This window comes from Eleutherodactylus coqui, chromosome 9, assembly GCF_035609145.1.
Source record: "Eleutherodactylus coqui strain aEleCoq1 chromosome 9, aEleCoq1.hap1, whole genome shotgun sequence".
In the NCBI taxonomy this organism is placed as follows: domain Eukaryota; kingdom Metazoa; phylum Chordata; class Amphibia; order Anura; family Eleutherodactylidae; genus Eleutherodactylus; species Eleutherodactylus coqui.
Window position 1 is genome coordinate 135,904,978 of NC_089845.1, and position 18,491 is coordinate 135,923,468.

At 40.7% G+C, this 18,491-nt stretch overlaps 1 protein-coding gene across 1 annotated transcript in view; it reads left to right on the plus strand.

Annotated features, from left to right (window-relative positions):
- The window catches only part of CSMD3 (CUB and Sushi multiple domains 3), a 909,686-nt gene that overhangs the window by 436,048 nt on the left and 455,147 nt on the right, over nt 1-18,491 (plus strand). Inside the window, exons 26-27 of the mRNA XM_066579038.1 lie at nt 234-421; nt 6,717-6,911. Of these exons, the coding sequence (XP_066435135.1) occupies nt 234-421; nt 6,717-6,911 (383 nt within the window). The remainder of the gene's footprint in view (nt 1-233; nt 422-6,716; nt 6,912-18,491) is intronic.

The window sequence follows — 18,491 nt, forward strand, 5'->3', positions numbered from 1 at the left end:
TTTAATATAATATCATCAAAAGAGGGAAACCTCTTCAAATCAAAGGGCAAATCATATTTTCGCTAAATAATGTAATATCTTATGAGAAAACACAGCAAAAAGGGAATAGATGGCAATGTGTTGAGGAAAGGTTGCAAAAGGGCATGTACAAGCTAATTAATTAAACTCAATTGAAGGAGGAAAACTCATTGAAATGTATGAATGCTAATTAATTGACTGGTTTTGTCTAACAGTTTCAGCATTGAGCCAAATTATGACTTCCTGTATATTTATGATGGGCCAGATGGAAACAGTCCCCTGATTGGAAGTTTTCAGGACAGCAAATTACCAGAAAGAATTGAAAGCGGTTCCAACAACATGCATTTGGCTTTTAGGAGTGATGGATCTGTCAGTTTCACCGGTTTTCATCTGGAATACAAAGGTAATGTTACTGCTTTGTTCTACAATGTTGTACCTAAGCTTTTTTTTTTTTTAAATGCTTTATTTTTTTACATTTGTAATTCAGGCCTCCTTCACACGACCGTATGCATTTTTTATGTTTGCCCATATTTGCTGTATAATCACATGAATTAAGATTTTCCCCTGATCAATTCACGATCTTTATTTGCATATTTCATGCCATTCACAAAGAAAGCTGGTGCGTATAGGCTAAATAATACGCTGAAGCATAGAAAACAGCGATCAGCAGAAATCCTTGGAATGACTAATAATGCTTAAATAAGGTGGTTTCACGGCTGGCCGATATACGCTTCCATTTAAGCAGTTTCCCCCTTCCTTTCCCCTCACTGTCTCTCTGCCTCTCTTCTCTGCTCTGGCATTTTCAATAGGCGGGATGGGGGCGGGGCTAAACTTTGCTCTGCCCACTTCCATTGCTGGCTATGGACAAGGGGCAGGAGCTTAGCGCTGCCCCCATTCTTCCCACTCCCTTTGCAAACCTCTCGGAGGGGAGAAGAGAGGAAGAGAGCCGGTGAGGGGGAGGGAAGGGCGGACTGCCCAGAGGGAAGCATATATCAGCCGGTGAAGAAACTCTCTATTTAACACTTGTAATGATGAAGATGTTAAAAATTGGTATAATATATATTTGTATGGTATTACAAGACCAAGTCTTGATTGATCTAAAAATATTTTTACTACTTGATGCCAAAAATGCTTTATAATGTTCCCCCTATAGCATTTATTAAAAATATTTTTGTGTTGTTTCAGGAAGAATGTGGTATTTCACACATTGAGGGTGCATTCAGACGAGAGTGTTTATAACCACATATAACCAAATGTCTATTAGAACCATTGGTTCCCTATGGTGTATTCACATGTCCATGTTTTACAGGACTGCAAACGTATGCACCTGTAAAACATAAGATAAGCATGCACCATAGATCCCTGTTGCGAGTCAGTATTCCCCATGGGGAGTCCACTCATCACTGAACACTGTGACAGCACTGTCACAGTGTTCAGTGATAAGGGGACTCCCTGCGGCGAGCAAAGAATCTCCTGCCACAGCTGTTGCAGCTGTGGCATGGGATCACAAAGCTCTCCAATTGAATTCAATGAACGACCGGGCGCTGCTCGTGATTGGCTGACCGCTGTGACCAATCACATGCAGCGCTCAGCTGTCAGTCAATGAATGGCTGAGTGCTGCCAGTAATTGGCAGAGTGCTCAGCCAATCAGGCGCAGCCCTTTCAGCAGGCGGGGGTTTTAAATCCTGGCCTGCTGAAAGAACTTCATTACAGTGACAGGACCCAAGCATCTAGATGTGCCTGAGCCCCGTCAGCTGCGGAGAGGTGAGTATATACATTTTTTTATTTTTTACACCAGATAGGAATGATTTTCAGGGAAGGGCTTATATTGAAAGCAATGCTGCATGGACCTGCATTCACGCATGTTTGTGCACGTACGTGGGTGCGCTGGTTTTGTGCACACCAATGTACGCATCAGGAAACTTGTCTGAATGCACCCTGACCCACAATATTAAAATTAACATTTAACTATATCAAATGTTGTCTTATTCTCAACTTTGATTCTGATCTTACACCGCTTTAGAAAGCTTAAGAAAAGTTTAATTTTCTGCAGCCAAGACTGCATACCCTCCTCAACAAATATAAGGAAGAGACTTTTCCCCTAAATGTATCATACTACTGGTTATAATAAAGAGAAGTTTGTTTTACTTCTTGGTTCATAATATCATTTTTCTGGATGAGGTTGTGCTATACCTCAACTTTTATTAGTTACAATCATCTGGCATTTCATTATGCTCCTCCCATGTCAGTGAAACCGCATCCCTGGACCGGCAGCACCTCCAGCACCTCTCTCAACCTAAATTTCAGGCACAAGTGTATACGCAGCCAGACTCATCTTCCACAGTTTCTAACCAGAGAAACAATCCGCTTTCAGCTTTTCATACCTTGCATAGAGAAGTTCTCACTTTTCTTCATTATGTGCACTGTACTAATTGATTTGAAAAAGTGAACTTCAAGATGCAAATATACTTTACCGCACACATAAACCAAAATTGGATATTTCGTGGTCAAATATATTTGAGGTTTTTCCCTTGTTCTTATATTTGCATCCTGAGTAGAATTTTGGTAAAGCAATTATCTTTGAGTTTAATGATGCTAGTTGACAGTTGAATAACTCATTATGAAAGCATATCCTGATGGAACGTGCAGTGACAAGTTGAAGGTAATGGAAGGAAGGTGTCATTGAAGTCCTTAATAAGCATTATCAAGACTTGTGTCTTCTTCTTCAACATTTTTGCCATAGCTGGGAAAAGTAGCTACTTGGCAAATGCCAACAGTACAGAACTTCTACGAACGTGATTCTTGTGCTTACTCTCCAAAAAGCAACACTACATTATGCTAGTTAAATGCTCCAAAGGAACAAGATAACCCAAAACAGATTGTCTGTGTACTTATAATGTTTGATTCTAGTTGACATTTAACATTGTAATTCCCACTTTAACTCAACTTAACATTTTTTTAAAGAGTTATATAAAATGTTTAGGAAACTGTCTTAACGAGGCTGTCATGTTGCATTCATTCATACCAGATAAAATATATTTTGTATGAATTTCCGGCTCACAGACTAGAAGTGCCTAAGATGTACAGTAATATGCCAAGATTTGGATTCTATTGAGACAGCAGCAATTATGTTTTCTGTTTTATTTTGTCCAGTACTTATCCTTTCCTTAAAGGAGTTGTCAGTTTCTGAAAACCTATTTCCAAATGCTGGTTAGTGAATTCTGAGTTAATGGGAAAGTTTTTTTTTTTCCAGACCCTCATTTATTACCCAGAGAGGAGAGTGGCAACAAACAGCATCTTGCTGTAGAGCATTACACAGATGGTCCACTGGATTCAAAGATAATACTATGATGTTTCATTTCACATGTGGTATTATTACAAGGAAATTGAACACTTGCTGCCTGGTTTATTCATTGATTTTGATTAGAGATGAGCGAGCGTACTCGGTTCGGGTGTTTTTGCACTCAAGCACTGCTTTTTCCGAGTAACTGACTACTCGGACGAAAAGATTCGGGGGGCGCCGGGGGTGAGCGGGGGTTTGCAGAGGGGAGTGAGGGGGGAGAGAGCTCCCCCCTGTTCCCCACTGCTACCCCCCACTCCACCACGACGCCCCCCGAATCCTTTAGTCCGAGTAGTCAGTTACTCAAAAAAAGCGGTGCTTGAGTGCAAAAACACCCGAACCGAGTATGCTCGCTCATCTCTAATTTTAATCTCTAGAATTCCTGATCGTGGGACATCTTGTGATCAGTTAATCAACAGGGAATCATCCCATTAAAAATGCACTCGACATAGTGACATATAGTAATAATAAATAAACATAGTATGTAGGGCTAAAAAAAAAGATACATGTCCAAGCAGTTCAATCTATTCTCCTGCAATGGTGATTCAGAAAAATGCAAACAACCCTATGAGGTCAAAGTCATTTTTTTTTATTTTAAGGGAAAAAACACCTTCCTAACTCCAAATTTGGCAATCAATGAATCCCTGGATCAACAATCCTTCTAAAGTAATCTAATGACTATAAACTGTAATATTGTTGCTCTCAAGAAATGCACCCAGGCCCCTTTTGTACTCTTTTAGCGTGCCATCACCTCATCTTCAAGCAGAGAAATCCAGAGTCTCACTGCTTTTGCCTTCGTATGTTGGTGTAGACACCTTCTTTCCTCTAGACGTAGAGAATACCCCTTGCTCCAGTCGCAGTCCTGGGTATAAATAGATGATGGAAGAGAGCTCTAGGTATTAACTAGGTATTGCCCCCTGATATATTTATATATAGTTATTAGGTCGACCCTCTGCTGTTTTTTTTTTTCTAAACTAAGTAACCTCAGTTTTGACTACAATACCTCTCTGGGTATTGTAGTCCATCCATTCCAGTTATTTAGTTGTCCGCTTTTGGACTTGCTCAAGCTTTGATATATCCTTCTTGAGTATCGGTTCCTAAAATTGTACCCAAAATTCAATGTGTGGTCCAACCAGTGACTTGTAAAGAGGAAGAACAGTGTTCTCATCATGTTCCCCTATTTCTCTCTTTATGCACCCCATAATCATATTTGCCTTGGCCTTCACACTCCTTTTAAATTGTCAGGTTTAGGCTGTACATTTTACTACACTGGAATTAAAGTGTTACTGTACGAGAAAATTAGGGGAACAGTTCATATTATTAAAATATTGGTTTGTTGAAAGACAAACCTAAAGATGCAAATCAAGAAAAAGTCATGTAGTATGTAGAGCAGTTCATTTTCTGCACATGAATTAACCTTCTCTTATGTTAAGGATACCTAAGAGTTTAGTTTGCAATGTTTTCGATGTATGCCAATTTTTTGAATGAAACTCTTTGTGCTGTGATTTCGTTCTATCAATTTCTGTATTATTCCTTGCAAAGGTTATAAAAAAAATAATTTTCCTGGATTGTCTCTTAGTCATTCACATGCCTAGACCTGCATTTCAGTTGCTAAATATTAGTGATTCTCAAACAGCCTTTTTTAAGGAGTAGGGAATGAGACAAAGAATCTGGAGGTGGAACAAAGGGATCAAAGGGATGCATATCTTTATCTTTAAAGGGGTTCTGACATGAAAAAAAAAAATTACTTACCTTGCTTGGCCAGGACTGATCATCAGGCATGTCCCCTCCATTGGGCATCTTCTTCTGTAGCTGCTTGAAGCAGAGCTGGAGCGGTCAAAATGACCGCTTCCAGCTCTGCTTCCTCCGTGCTTGCTGTGAGCAGCCCGTCCATCCTGGCTGAACTCCAAGTTCTGCGCGTGCGCAGTGGAGAGGTGGCCCATCCTGATTCCTGTCAGAGGGCACCTGTCTTCTGCACCTGCGCGCAATCCGGGAGGGGGGCGGCCCGTCCTGGCTCGTCGGAGGAAGCTGAAAGCCTGCTGGGAGATGATCCCCGCTGCACAACAACAGAACAAAAAGGTAAGCATTAGGTTTTTGTGCTTTAGAACACCAAAAATCATGGGTTCCTTGTGTCCATTAGGCAGACCAGGGAACAATGGCTGTTAAAGCATAAAAACCTTGTTCTGTTATTGTATACTACCCTTGATACACCAGCCCGGGTGCCCTAGATCGCACCCACAACCCCCCTGCCTACTTGCCTACACTCCTCTCTAACCCCAGGCGGGCAACTAGGCGGCGATCCCTACTCTCACTAGGGACCAAAAAAGGGACGCGGGCATATCTGGATGGAATGGGTAGAATACTGACAGAAAAGGCAGGTGTAAATAACCAACACGAGCAATACTAAGCAGAACTGAGGCAGATGGAAAAACCTGGTGGATAATAGCTAAGTATAGCCGACAAGATGACAGAAGCAGGAGACCAACCGAGGCAGACTAGCTAGCACACTGAGGGAAACCAATAACTGGCAATGATTGTCAGTTTCTGCCCGACCTTTAAACAAAAGCCTCCGCCCAGGGGCGGAGAGAGGGAGACAGCAAACTTCCAACAGAACATAATAAGAGGGAGCTCGATCACGGTAGCTGCACTCACAGGTGCGCGCGTGCATGGCGCCACACGCCGGCCCGGCCCCTGCACCCCCGGCAGCCGGACAACAAGCCGGGGGGACGCGCCCCGACCGTGGGACCTCGCATACCACCGCCCTGGGAGGACCAGCAACTGCCGCATGGTAACATATTCATATCAGAACCCCTTTAAGAGACTCATCTCTCCTCCCAGTTCTCATTTTCTCCTTTAACTGTTATTACGTGATCACAAAAGCTTATTTAGGCTTACATACTGTATGTAAGCTTTAGTAGCTTTTGTCAGAAAATTGTGTTTGTTCAGCTTTGTATTTTGTATTTAAACCATATTTAGGGTGAAAATAGGTATTATCATTTTTATGAATTTTACTGGCCCAAATCAGTCCAGTTATACTAGTGTTAAATGCTTAGGTTTTTGCAGTATCTTGGAAATGTGTAAGTAGCCAAACCTTTGCTGTTACAAGAAGATATTTAAAACTAAAGTATGCAATAAACTAAGTCACCCATGTGTAAAATAACTAGCAGATCACCTAATAATGAGTTGAAGAACTTAATATCTTATCATTTTAAGTCTACTATGCTAATGCATTTTAGGAAGGTACTATTTTAGTAATATGGTCAATTGTCATCATTTTGGTACAGATTAGGTAACGCTAAAGTCCTATTGGTTTATCGTTTTCTCAGTGTACTAAGCACTTGTCTTTTGTTTGTTGCAGCTAAATTACGAGAATCCTGTTTTGACCCTGGAAATATAATGAATGGCACACGACTTGGTATGGATTATAAACTTGGATCCACTGTTACATATTATTGTGATGCGGGCTATGTCCTTCAAGGATATTCAACGCTGACATGCATCATGGGAGATAACGGAAGACCTGGGTGGAACCGAGTATTACCAAGCTGTCATGGTGAGATTTTATATAATAAACACCAACAGAAGTAATTTCTTCCTGATTTATGTATCAGTAAGGCATATGTTCATTGAAAACACCTTCCTATAGTCACACATTAATTTCTATCTAACAGATGTCAATTGAGATATTAAAAATTAAGGCCAAATTGAATAATTTGACACATTATCAAAATCACTGAATAAACTGGCACTGTATATACTGACGAGCCTGTGCAGAATATTCTCACACTGCTAATTTTGAATTAACTTTAAGGGAATTGTCCCAGAAAAATTATTGTTTAAGTTAAATCCAGCCTATAATTATAATAATTTTTTTGTTATTTATCCACAAATATGAGAGTTCTCCTGTGGCAGATGGATCTGGCAAAGCTATGTATTTCTTTATTTGCATAAGGCATTAAATCCAGACATAATACAATTAACAGCTGGGAATAGCATAAAATAAAAAAATAGAAAAAAAATCTCTTTTTAGCCCCCTGGCAAACTGTTGACTGACTCCAGCAGCTCTCCTGTTATCTACATATTGCCTATGATTGGCTGAAGTGGTCACCTGACTTCTGTAAGACATACATCCTAAGGGCTCAGTCAGACGGGCGTTTTTTCGCGCGATTTGCGCATGCGTCCGGCGATTTTATAAAACCATTGCTTTGCAATGGTATCGGACACATGAGCGCTTTTTATGCGCTCGTCCGATAAATTATAGAACAGAAATCGCAGATCGCACCTATCTGCGATCTACGATTACCGTTCTCTTCTCTATATGCGCTCAATGGGGCCGGCGGCCGCGCCGACCCCATTGAGAACATATAGTAGACAAATCATTCTCCTCTGCCACAGCTGTAACAGCTGTGGCAGAGAAGAATGATGTTTGCCCATTGAATTCAATGGAGCCGGCAATACAGCCGGCTCCATTGAAAGCAATGGGCTGCCGGCATGCGCGGGATGAATTTTCGGGAAGGGCTTAAATATATAAGCCCTTCCCTGCAATTCATCCAGAAATGTGTAAAAACTAAAAAAAAAAAATATATACTCACCTGGTCCCGGCAGACGGAGTTCAGCCGCGGCCGGCGGCAGTTCTCCTGAACTGCTCTCTGTAGTGTTCAGCAGCCGGGGATTTAAAATCCCCGCCTGCTGAATGAGCTGCCTCTCTGATTGGTCACAGCCTGACCAATCAGAGGCAGTTCTCACTCACACCCATTCATGAATTCATGAATGACAGCTGAGAGCTGCCCCTGATTGGTCCCTGCGCTGAGCCAATCAGAGGCAGCACTCACTCACCCATTCATGAATTCATGAATGGGTGTGAGTGAGAGCTGCCTCTGATTGGTGAGGGCTGTGACCAATCAGAGGCAGCTCATTCAGCAGGCAGGGATTTTAAATCCCCGGCTGCTGAATACTACACAGAGCAGTTTAGGAGAACTGCCGCCGGCCACGGCTGAACTCCGTCTGCCGGGACCAGGTGAGTATATATATTTTTTTTATTTTTACACATTTCTGGATGAATTGCAGGGAAGGGTTTATATATTTAAGCCCTTCCCGAAAATTCATTGTGAGATCGCCCGCAGCGCATTGCTTTCAATGGAGCCATCTGTATTGCCGGCTCCATTGAATTCAATGCGCTGGACAGCGCTGCACTGCTCCGGCCCGTTTCTATTGAAACGCGGCTAGGAGCAGTTTTTCGGGTGATTTTTTGGCCCCGGTCACGCGATTTGTGGATGCACATCCGTCATGCGATCCGCAAATCGCGGGGAAAAACGCCCGTGTGACTAAGGCCTAAGAGTCAAAGGTGGTGCTCAGCTGTTTCCTGGTTAAAGAAAGGTGAGTCTTTCCTCTTTTGTAATCTTAGGCCATGCCTAGTTTTTTTACATTTTTTTAGCCACTTTGTGACCACCTTGAAATATTTGCTGAGATGGACCAAACATGGAGATAGCAGAATGCACTATTATAACATTAATCCTGGTTTGGCTGGAATTGGCTCCCTGAGGTTTGAGTTTGTGCTCAACTGAAACTTTCGGGAAGTTCAATACGAAACAGGTTTCCACTGGTTTTGCTCACTCAACACTATATCTGGGAATAGAAGCAATTATTATAATCAGAATAAATACAAAAGCAGTTTAAAATGATGTGCTTCATTTAACTATAAACAAGATTTTTTTTGTTGGACAACCCTTTTACTATAGATTCAGATTAGATGGGGTGACATTGTAAAAAGACCATAAATATTAGATGACCCAATAAACACAGCAGTGTACACATGTTGATACAAAAGAGCTTATTTTTTACTTTGAGTACCAAAGGTTGATAGATTTGGACCTACATGGTAAAGGTAAAGTCCCCTGGTGCAAGCACTGAGTCATGACTGGCTCCTAGGGTGACATAACATTGTAATATTTTCTTGGCAGACTATTTTTGTAGGATGGTTTGCCATTGCTTTCCCCAGTCATTTTTACCCCCCAGCAAGCTGGGTACTCATTTTACCAACCTTGGAAGGCTGAGTCAACCTTGAGCTGGCTACCTGAACCATACAAGGATTGAACCCACAACCTTCAGACCGTGAGTGTAAGCTGAGGACTGCTCTCACACTCCATGCCACACGAGACTCTTCTGCACCACACGAGACCTACATATAGCCCTCTAAATTGCTAAGCTTCTCGATGGCTGCTATGACATTTTTTGCTATTTCATTTTAATTTGTCTAGTCCATTTATGTTTAGAATGATATTTGGATTTTTATTATCAGATTTTTTCATAATATCAGAGAAAAATCTAAAACATTGTCATGCTGCATGTAAGTTCTATGGTAGACAGTAGGGTTTGCTCATACAGAAGATAAATTATAATCCATGGAAATTGTGATTTGTAGCAGTTTAAGCATATCCAAACCTTCAGGTGAATTTTTCAGAATAAGCTGTGTAGATGAAGAATAACACTATTTCCAGCCATGTATGACTTATATTCTGCATATTTATCAGCTTTCCTCTCTGCAGACTCCATCTCTAATTATCATTTTTCTCTGTGATGCTATTATATCTTCATACACTGCACACAGAGAGAAGAGGAGAACATGCTTCTTTATCACTATCTCATTTACAGAGAAGGAGAACCAGCATAGAGAACAGAATACAGCAGCACTATGTGATTCGAGTAGCTGTGAGGCAGTAGCTCGATGTGATTCGAGTAGCTGTGAGGCAGTATAGCGTTATTAGTGGAAGCACCATTTCTGTGTCTCTAAGCTTCTTTCTCACTCTGCTCCTTCTTCCTACCACCCGTTTCCCTAGACTTCTACTGCCAGGACATAATTTGTTTATGTGATCTGTTAGTCCCTTTTGTTTAGCAAGATAGATTTTAGCAGTATTAACATGAATGAACAGTTGAACAGGTTTAGGAGGGGGAGTATTGAGTATAGCTTAGCATAGTGATTCGTAATCTTGTTGGAAGTACTGAACCCCCGCATTCACCGAACCCTTCATAATTGGAAACACAGAATATGCAGCACCTATGTTTTGAATTTCAAAAAAATCATATTTATTAGTGCACAAAGTATCTCAAGAGCTCATCGAAGTGCATGGCAATTGGTTGCTTCAGTTTTAGTGGAGAAGATACAGGAATTCCCCTAGCCTAGCACATGCGCAGTAGAGCGCATCATGAATCATACGAGTGGGGTGAGCGAAACATACAGATACAGTGTGTGTGTCTTGACCTTTGCTGAACCCCTGAGACTGACTCACCGAACTGACTTTGATTGAACCCAAGTTAGGAATCACTGGCTTAGCACATCTTATTGATGCCTTTCAACGTACCTCTCTAACTCTGCATTATTTTTATAGATTTCTGATAGGTAATGTCAAAAACTTCCAACAATATTTATGTATGCAGATATAGTGAAAGCATAGTAAGTAGAGATGAGCGAGCATACTCGCTAAGGGCATTTGCTCGATCGAGCAATGCCCTTAGCGAGTACTTGCCTGCTTGGGAGCAAAGATTCGGCTGCCGGCGGCGAGCGGGGAGCTGCAGGGGAGAGCGGGGAGGAACGGAGGGGAGATCTCTCTCTCCCTCTCTCCCCTGTTCATGGCCGCAACTCACCTGTCACCTGCGCCAGCAGCTGAACCTTTTCTTCCGAGCGGGGAGATACTGCCTAAGGACAATGCTCGATCGAGCAATTGTCCTTAGCTAGTATGCTCGCTCATCTCTAATAGTAAGCAGTGATCATATTTAAAGGGAGTATGTCACCTATAGTTTTTTGTATACTAAATAAGACCATATAGTGCAACATATTCCATTTGCAATTGTTTTTTTTTACTTTCTGATTATAGATGTTTTAATTCTGTTGACTGTACTTGACTATGGGGGGTAGCCATTTTCCCTGTACTGAAATAAACAGCATTTAGAGTAATGCTTTACAGCAGCCTTGTGGGCCATAGATGCAGTGAACAGGAAGAGATCTATCAACTGCCATGGGAAACTGTTATAGTCATGTTCTGTGATATGTGCAGTTGTCCTTGTACAGAGAGAGGTAGGAAGTGAGCCTTGACCATCAACTACTTTGAATGGTAAATTCTATATTCACTGTAATCCTTGTGATAATTATGAAATGACTGTTGAAAAGTTTTGTCTACAGAACAGGAAGTGTCAGACTACGATTAGGATTAGGAATTGTATGCAGGACTTTATGATTTTTGATATAGTTTATGACATCAAAATAAAAAAAAATAGACTTTTAAAAATATGTTTAATAGAGATGAGCGAGCATACTCGTCCGAGCTTGATGCTCGTTCGAGTATTAGGGTGCTTGAGATGCTCGTTACTCGAGACGAGCACCACGCGGTACTCGTCTCGATTAAACGAGCACTGACCATTGAATTCAATGAAGCCAGCAATACAGCCGGCTCCATTGAAAGAAATTGGCTGCCGGCGATCACAGGATGAATTTTCGGGAAGGGCTTAAAAATATAAGCCCTTACCTGAAAATCATCCTAAAATGTGTAAAAATAAAAAAAATAAAAATATGTCAGCATAAAGATCGTTCTCCTCTGCCATAGCTGTAACAGCTGTGGCAGAGAAGAACGATGTTAGCCCATTGAATTCAATGGAGCCGGCAATACAGCCGGCTCCATTGAAAGCAATGGGCTGCCGATGAGCGCGGGATGAATTGTCGGGAATGGACTAAAAATATAAGCCCTTACCTGAAAATCATCCTAAAATGTGTAAAAATAAAAAAAAATGTATACTCACCTTTCCGCTGCAGCCGGAGTTCAGCCGTGTCTGGCCGGCAGTTCTCCTGAACTGCTCTCTGTAGTATTCAGCAGATGGGGATTTAAAATCCCCGCCTGCTGAATGAGCTGCCTCTGATTGGTCACAGCCTCACCAATCAGAGGCAGCTCTCACTCACACCCATTCATGAATTCATGGGACCTGGGAACTTGAGATGCAGGCCAACATGTAGCCCCTCGCCTGCCCTATCCGTTTCTGTGTCGTTCCCATCACTTTCGAGAATTTCCCAGATTTTCACAACTGAGAACCATAGCAAGCATCGGCGATATACAAAAATGCTCGAGTCGCCCATTGACTTTAATGGGCTTCGTTACTCAAAACGAACCCTCGAGCATCGCGGGAAGTTCGACTCGAGTAACGAGCACCCGAGCATTTTGGTGCTCGCTCATCTCTAATGTTTAACATAAAATTATTTGATTTATAGAGTAAGTAATTTCTAATGTTATATTCCTTTTAAAGGGGCTAATTAACTACAGCCTATTTCTATCATAAGGGAGCCACGGTGGCATCTAGTTCCCCATAAACAAGTTTATTTTCCTGGTAGAAACTGTGCTCAGTTAAATATTTTCTTTCCAACTGCTTCAAATCAATGATCTACAAAGCAGTTCTCCATTCTTGATGACAGAGGGGTTCAAAAATGGTGGACACCTCTCCTAAAAATAATCTATTTGTACTAATAAGACATACCGTGTGGCTAGGGGTTTTCTTTATAAGCTCATATGGGAAAAAGAAAACATGATCTACCTTTTTACTGAAGCAGATGCTTTAAGTCACGTATTGAGTTATTCCAGTAAGTTATAGTACCAAACATAATGACTTTAATTAGTGAACCTTATTTCCTAAGTGAAATTATCATTTAGTAATATACCATTTTAATTTAAAATGTCCCGTTATTCATTTAATGTATGAAATTGCATTGCCGTCTCATGAAGACTACTCAAATTCGGGTGACTCATTCTTTGATTATAGCACTTCTACCATATCATGTTACATTACTCCAAAGTTCTAGCTTGTCAATATCCAATGACAGTTACTTCCAAATGAATCACTCTGGCAGGCATTAGCAAGAAGATTCCATACCACATGCCCCACAAATAATATAGCTTCAGGCTAGTGTGTCTATTTACAGTAGGTGCATCCACTTATCAGTTTACGCATTTCTTTTCTAGGCAATGTACTGTAGATACCAAGACCCATGCCATGCTGACCTAAACATAAGAGCCCAAAGACATCCATGTCTCCAGATAAACAATTCCATTTCTAACAGCAATATGTTATTACTGCTTGTGCAAACAGTCACGGTATACAATGGATTTCCCAAAATAAAACAGAATTCAAGTACAGGGATGTAGCTAAAGGAGATGCAGTGGTAACTGTTGCAACCTAAGGATGGTGTTTGAGGGGGCTTTAAGGCCCTTTGGTCAAATAGGAAGACATCAATATTATCAATGGCACATAGTCAGGGGGCAAAGTTACAGATTTCACATTGAGGCCTAGGAGCTATAAGTTTTTCACCTTTGAAGTCTATATATGGTGACATGCACACTCTTGAGGGCTTGTTGGCTAGGTTCATACCTGTGTCGGAGGTTCAGTTACAGATTCTGTAGCTTTTATACAGTGAAGAACCATGCTGCATACAGTGCATTTTCCTTATCAAAACATTGAACACCAGCAGAATCCAACAGAACTCATTACAAATTAATTGGGTCCATCAGTTGCCATCGGCTTGTCGAGGTGTCCATTCTGTGATGGATCTGGCACTTCCTTGTGGTTTTCATTTGTGATGGACACCACAAAGTAAACCTCAACAAAGCCTTAATCCATCATATTTCCTATCTTAATTAATTAGAATTCAAGCAAGGAACATATAGTATAATGTGGATGAGGGAAAACTTTTTTACATAGTAATGATGTTACTAATAGTTTGGTTTAGTCAATATTTGATCTCCATACAATGAAGTCCATTGTTGTATTTTGCTTTTATGCAGGGCTTCAGTTCATGCCACTGAGTCCTTTTAATATGAGAGATGACATTAGCACAGTGGGTATTCTGTCAAGAACACAATTAAGCAGCGATGTCATGACATCCTTCACAGCTGTAATGCATTTTCTTGCAGTGTATATTGTACAGTTCAGTGTCATTTTACGAATTATACACTAAATTTTGTTAGAGAAAGGAAGTACAGACCTTTAAAGCTGCTGCTATTTTTTTTTTTTTTAATCGTTGATGTTGAAAATCAAATGTTTCCATTAAAAGTTTGAGAAGTTAAATGTTCTTTATATTAGTTACTTGAATTTGAAAGCATAGATGACCTCATCTTAATCTCAAACTGTACTCAGGCTTTGGGAGAAGAACAATATAGTTTACTGGCAACATAGCTTGAGTACAGCTTAACCCCTTGAGTGGCGGGTTTCCTACCACCCTGTCGTGCCCACCAGGGCAGGTTTTTTAAAATGGTCTAATCATTGAATTTCAACTAATTTTGCAGTTGCGTCTCAAGAGCCATAACTTTTTCATTTTTCCATTGACATGGCCATATAAGGGTTTGTTTTTTGCGGGACAAGTTGTGATTTTTTAAACAGGGGGGAGGAAAAAAAGAAATGGGGAAAAAAGAAAAAAAGGGGCCATGTCATTAAGGGGTTAAATAATGTATTAACTTCCTTCTCTGGGTCATTAGGACGCACACGGATACCACATGTGTGATTGTATTTTTTATTTTTTACAAAGTAAAGGGAGACAAGTGTTTTTTTTATTTTTTTAATAATTTTTTACCTTTTTTTTTTTTTTATTGTTTTTAAAAAATTTTTTGTCCCTTTAGGGGACTTCCACAGGGACCCATCAGGACCCCTGATCACATTCCGGGGGTCCGATGGTGACAGCCCTTTACATGTTGCAGTGACAGCCCTTTACATGCTGCAGTCACATAGACTGCAGCATGTAAAGGGTTAACACAGCAGAGATCGGAGGTTTTCTCTGATCTCTCCTGTAAGAGCTAGTACCTAGCTGTCCTCTGACAGCTAACAACCAGCTCTCCCTGCCACAGAGACCATCGGCTTGCTTCTGACAAGCCGATGGTCTCTATGGCAACTTGTAAACAAAGCAGGACATTGCCTTCTGCTGGTTTTTCAAAGCCCTTGCTTTGTTCTCTGTGGGTCTGTGCAGGCAGAGCACAATGTCACAGCTTGTGGCATTGTGCTCTGCAGCTCCCATAGTGATACATAGCCCGGAAATCTTCCGGGCTATGTTGCTATGAGCAGTGGAGCTCGTCCCGGAAAATTTCCGAGCGTGCCACTCAAGGGGTTAAAGGGGTTTTCTACTTAACAAATACTGATGGCCTATCCTGAGGGCAGACCATCAATAGCAGAGGTCCAACCCCTGGGACCTCCACTGATCAGCTGTTCAGCATACAGGAATGATTGTGCACTGAGCTGATTTCTGCAGGAAGCAGACAGTTTCCACTGCAGTGGCCAGGTGTGGTATTACACACAAAGATCCTTCTCACTTCAATGGGAACTTTGTAGGTAATACCAAGCCTGGCTACAGCTGTAAAAACAGAGCTGTCTGCTTTCTTCAAAAATTAGCTCAGTTCATAAAAGCACCAGTGGAAAGAACAACTTAAGGGCAGGAATCCTAGGCAGCAGACTCCCACTGATCTACTATTGATGGTCTATGCTAAAGAAACACCATCAATAGTTTACAAATGGATATTGCCTTTAAGTGCTCCCTGCAAATTTAGTCTTCCTGCAAGTTTTCATGTTCGCTCAGGGTTATACGGGGTAATATAAAGTAAATTAATGTGTGGGCAAAGTACTCCTGAGGAATACTCTGATCAACAGTAAAATGCCCCCCTCACCTCTACTCTGTGCAGTCAGGAATAATAAAACCTTTTACAGTCCTCTAGTTAACCTATTGTCAGTACTGTAACAAAACATACACCCACAAATGCAAAAAAATACATACAACAAAAAATGCCTGCTGAAAATAAGTTCATGAGTTACATAACAAAAATTGGCTAGAAAAGTGAGTTCCGAGAGTAGCAGTATTGAGGTTGAACTTAACTTTTGTGTCAGCAGTTTGGGAAGTTCTCATGAGGAAATCTTATCTTTATTGTTGAAACACCCAAAATAGTTGAACCCTGCTTCAAGTCGAACTTTGCTAAAATTTCAGTTCAGCATGACCCTGAACCTCTGGCAGTTGAACCATCAGAATAATAACAATGCTTCTTCTACTTTCTTTCTTTCTTTCTTTCTTTCTTTCTTTCTTTCTTTCTTTCTTTCTTTCTGTCTTTCTTTCTGTCTGTCTGTCTGTCTGTCTGTCTTTCTGTCTTTCTTTCTGTCTGTCTGTCTGTCTGTCTTTCTGTCTTTCTTTCTGTCTGTCTGTCTGTCTGTCTTTCTGTCTTTCTTTCTTTCTGTCTGTCTGTCTGTCTTTCTGTCTTTCTTTCTGTCTGTCTGTCTTTCTGTCTTTTTTCTGTCTTCCTGTCTGTCTTCTTTTTTCTTCTTCTACTTTCATTTTTTACCTATATTTTTTCAAACTGTTTTGTCTCCTTCTTCTTCTTTCTATTTCTTCCTTTTCCTTTTTCCTCTTTCTCCTTTTTTCATCTTCTGCTTCTTTTTTTCCACCTTCTTATATTTTCTTCTTCTCCTTTCTCCTTCTTATTTAGCCTTACAAATGTCTCAAAAGTACTTAGATACACTCCTAGCTGACTAAGAGTGTTATACATGGCTTTTATAGCTCTTAGGGTGCGTTCACACGAGCGCATAAACGGCGCGTTTTTGCGCTCAATCGTATAAACGTGACCATCTGAGGCGTTGGTTTCCAATGTATTCGTTCGCACGGGCGATTTTACGGCGCGTAAAAACGGCAACCCGAAAAAAAGACGGAACATACGCGACTGAAATACGCGCCAACGCATATTCGATGGCCGAAAAGATAGTTTGCAAAGTAGGAACAAACGATAATACGCTTTCTAGCTCTGGTCATGATTGCCCAAAAACGTTCTTTCCGGCGATTATACGCTGCGCACATGCGAACGTAAATACGCCTACGCTCATGTGAACGCACCCTTAGGCAGTGTTATACACCTGTATTAGGGGTATTGGTGAAGTTTTGGTTCAATTCAAACTAATTTGGACAGAACCAAATTTTTGACTGAATTCAACAAACTGGGCTTTTGAAAAGTTCACTAACCACAACTTTTGTTAAAGTTCAAATAAGGAGAATATTGATTTTAAAAGTGGAAGACGATTTTGCATATTAGATATGGATAATATAATGCCACTTCCAGTAAAGTTTCTGTTTTCTAAGAGGCAATGTCATACCTTCATTTTTAACTTATTAGAAGATATTTTTAAGAAATGGACTTTACTGATAGTGAACAAGCAGTCCTCTCAGCCGAAACGGTCCATTTACAACCATCTAAACCAATGTTTTCACTTAGTACTCTATAGCATTAGACTGGAGGCATTGACTAAGGTCTGGTGCTCTATAAAGGAAGGCTGCTTGGAAACAATGCATTCTACCCAGAGGAGCAAAGTACGGCATGAAAGTTAAATGCTGTACAATACTAGATCTGAAAACATTTAGTCAAACATTACATACTTGCCACAATTTGCTAACCTTCTTGTAAAACACGAAATGTACAGAACTATGTGAATGTTCAGAAAGGAAGGGAAGCATAAGTGCATTTCAAGTATGCAACGTCTGTATAATGAGATGGAAAAATAAGAACTTAGAAATAGTGTAAGTCAGAAAAAGTGTTGGGAAAAAGTAAAATTGATAACTCTTATGGATTATACCGGTATCATGGGGAGTTGGATAAGGCAGATCAGCACTTTTCAATTTACCTACTTGCAAGAACAAAAGGAAAAATTATTGCATAAACTTTTGCACTTGCCTGACCAGCCTATTTGGAATGGCATTAGTTTTGTATAGTAGGAATGGCGGCTCTGTGGTCGACCTAAAGATTAGGGTGAAATTCAAGTGAATGTTTCAGAAATTTTCTGTTAAAGTGAGAGAATTAACTGACTAGCTGCCACTAAAATATACATTTATTAAGTATGCCTTAAAAAGCTTTTCATAAGGCAAACAGACAATGAAACACCAGGAATAAAATAAATTCTGAATGCACTATTAACCCTTTCCAATCCACTGTCTGACGTCTAAAGACATTCTGATTGAAGGCTTTACAGCTCCGATGTCGGAAGACATCCAGCAGGGTATTCTTACTGTATATTACTGGCCGCTGTGTTGTCGGGGTTCCCTCCAGCATGTCACATACCGCAGTATTGGCTCTAGCCAGCAGAT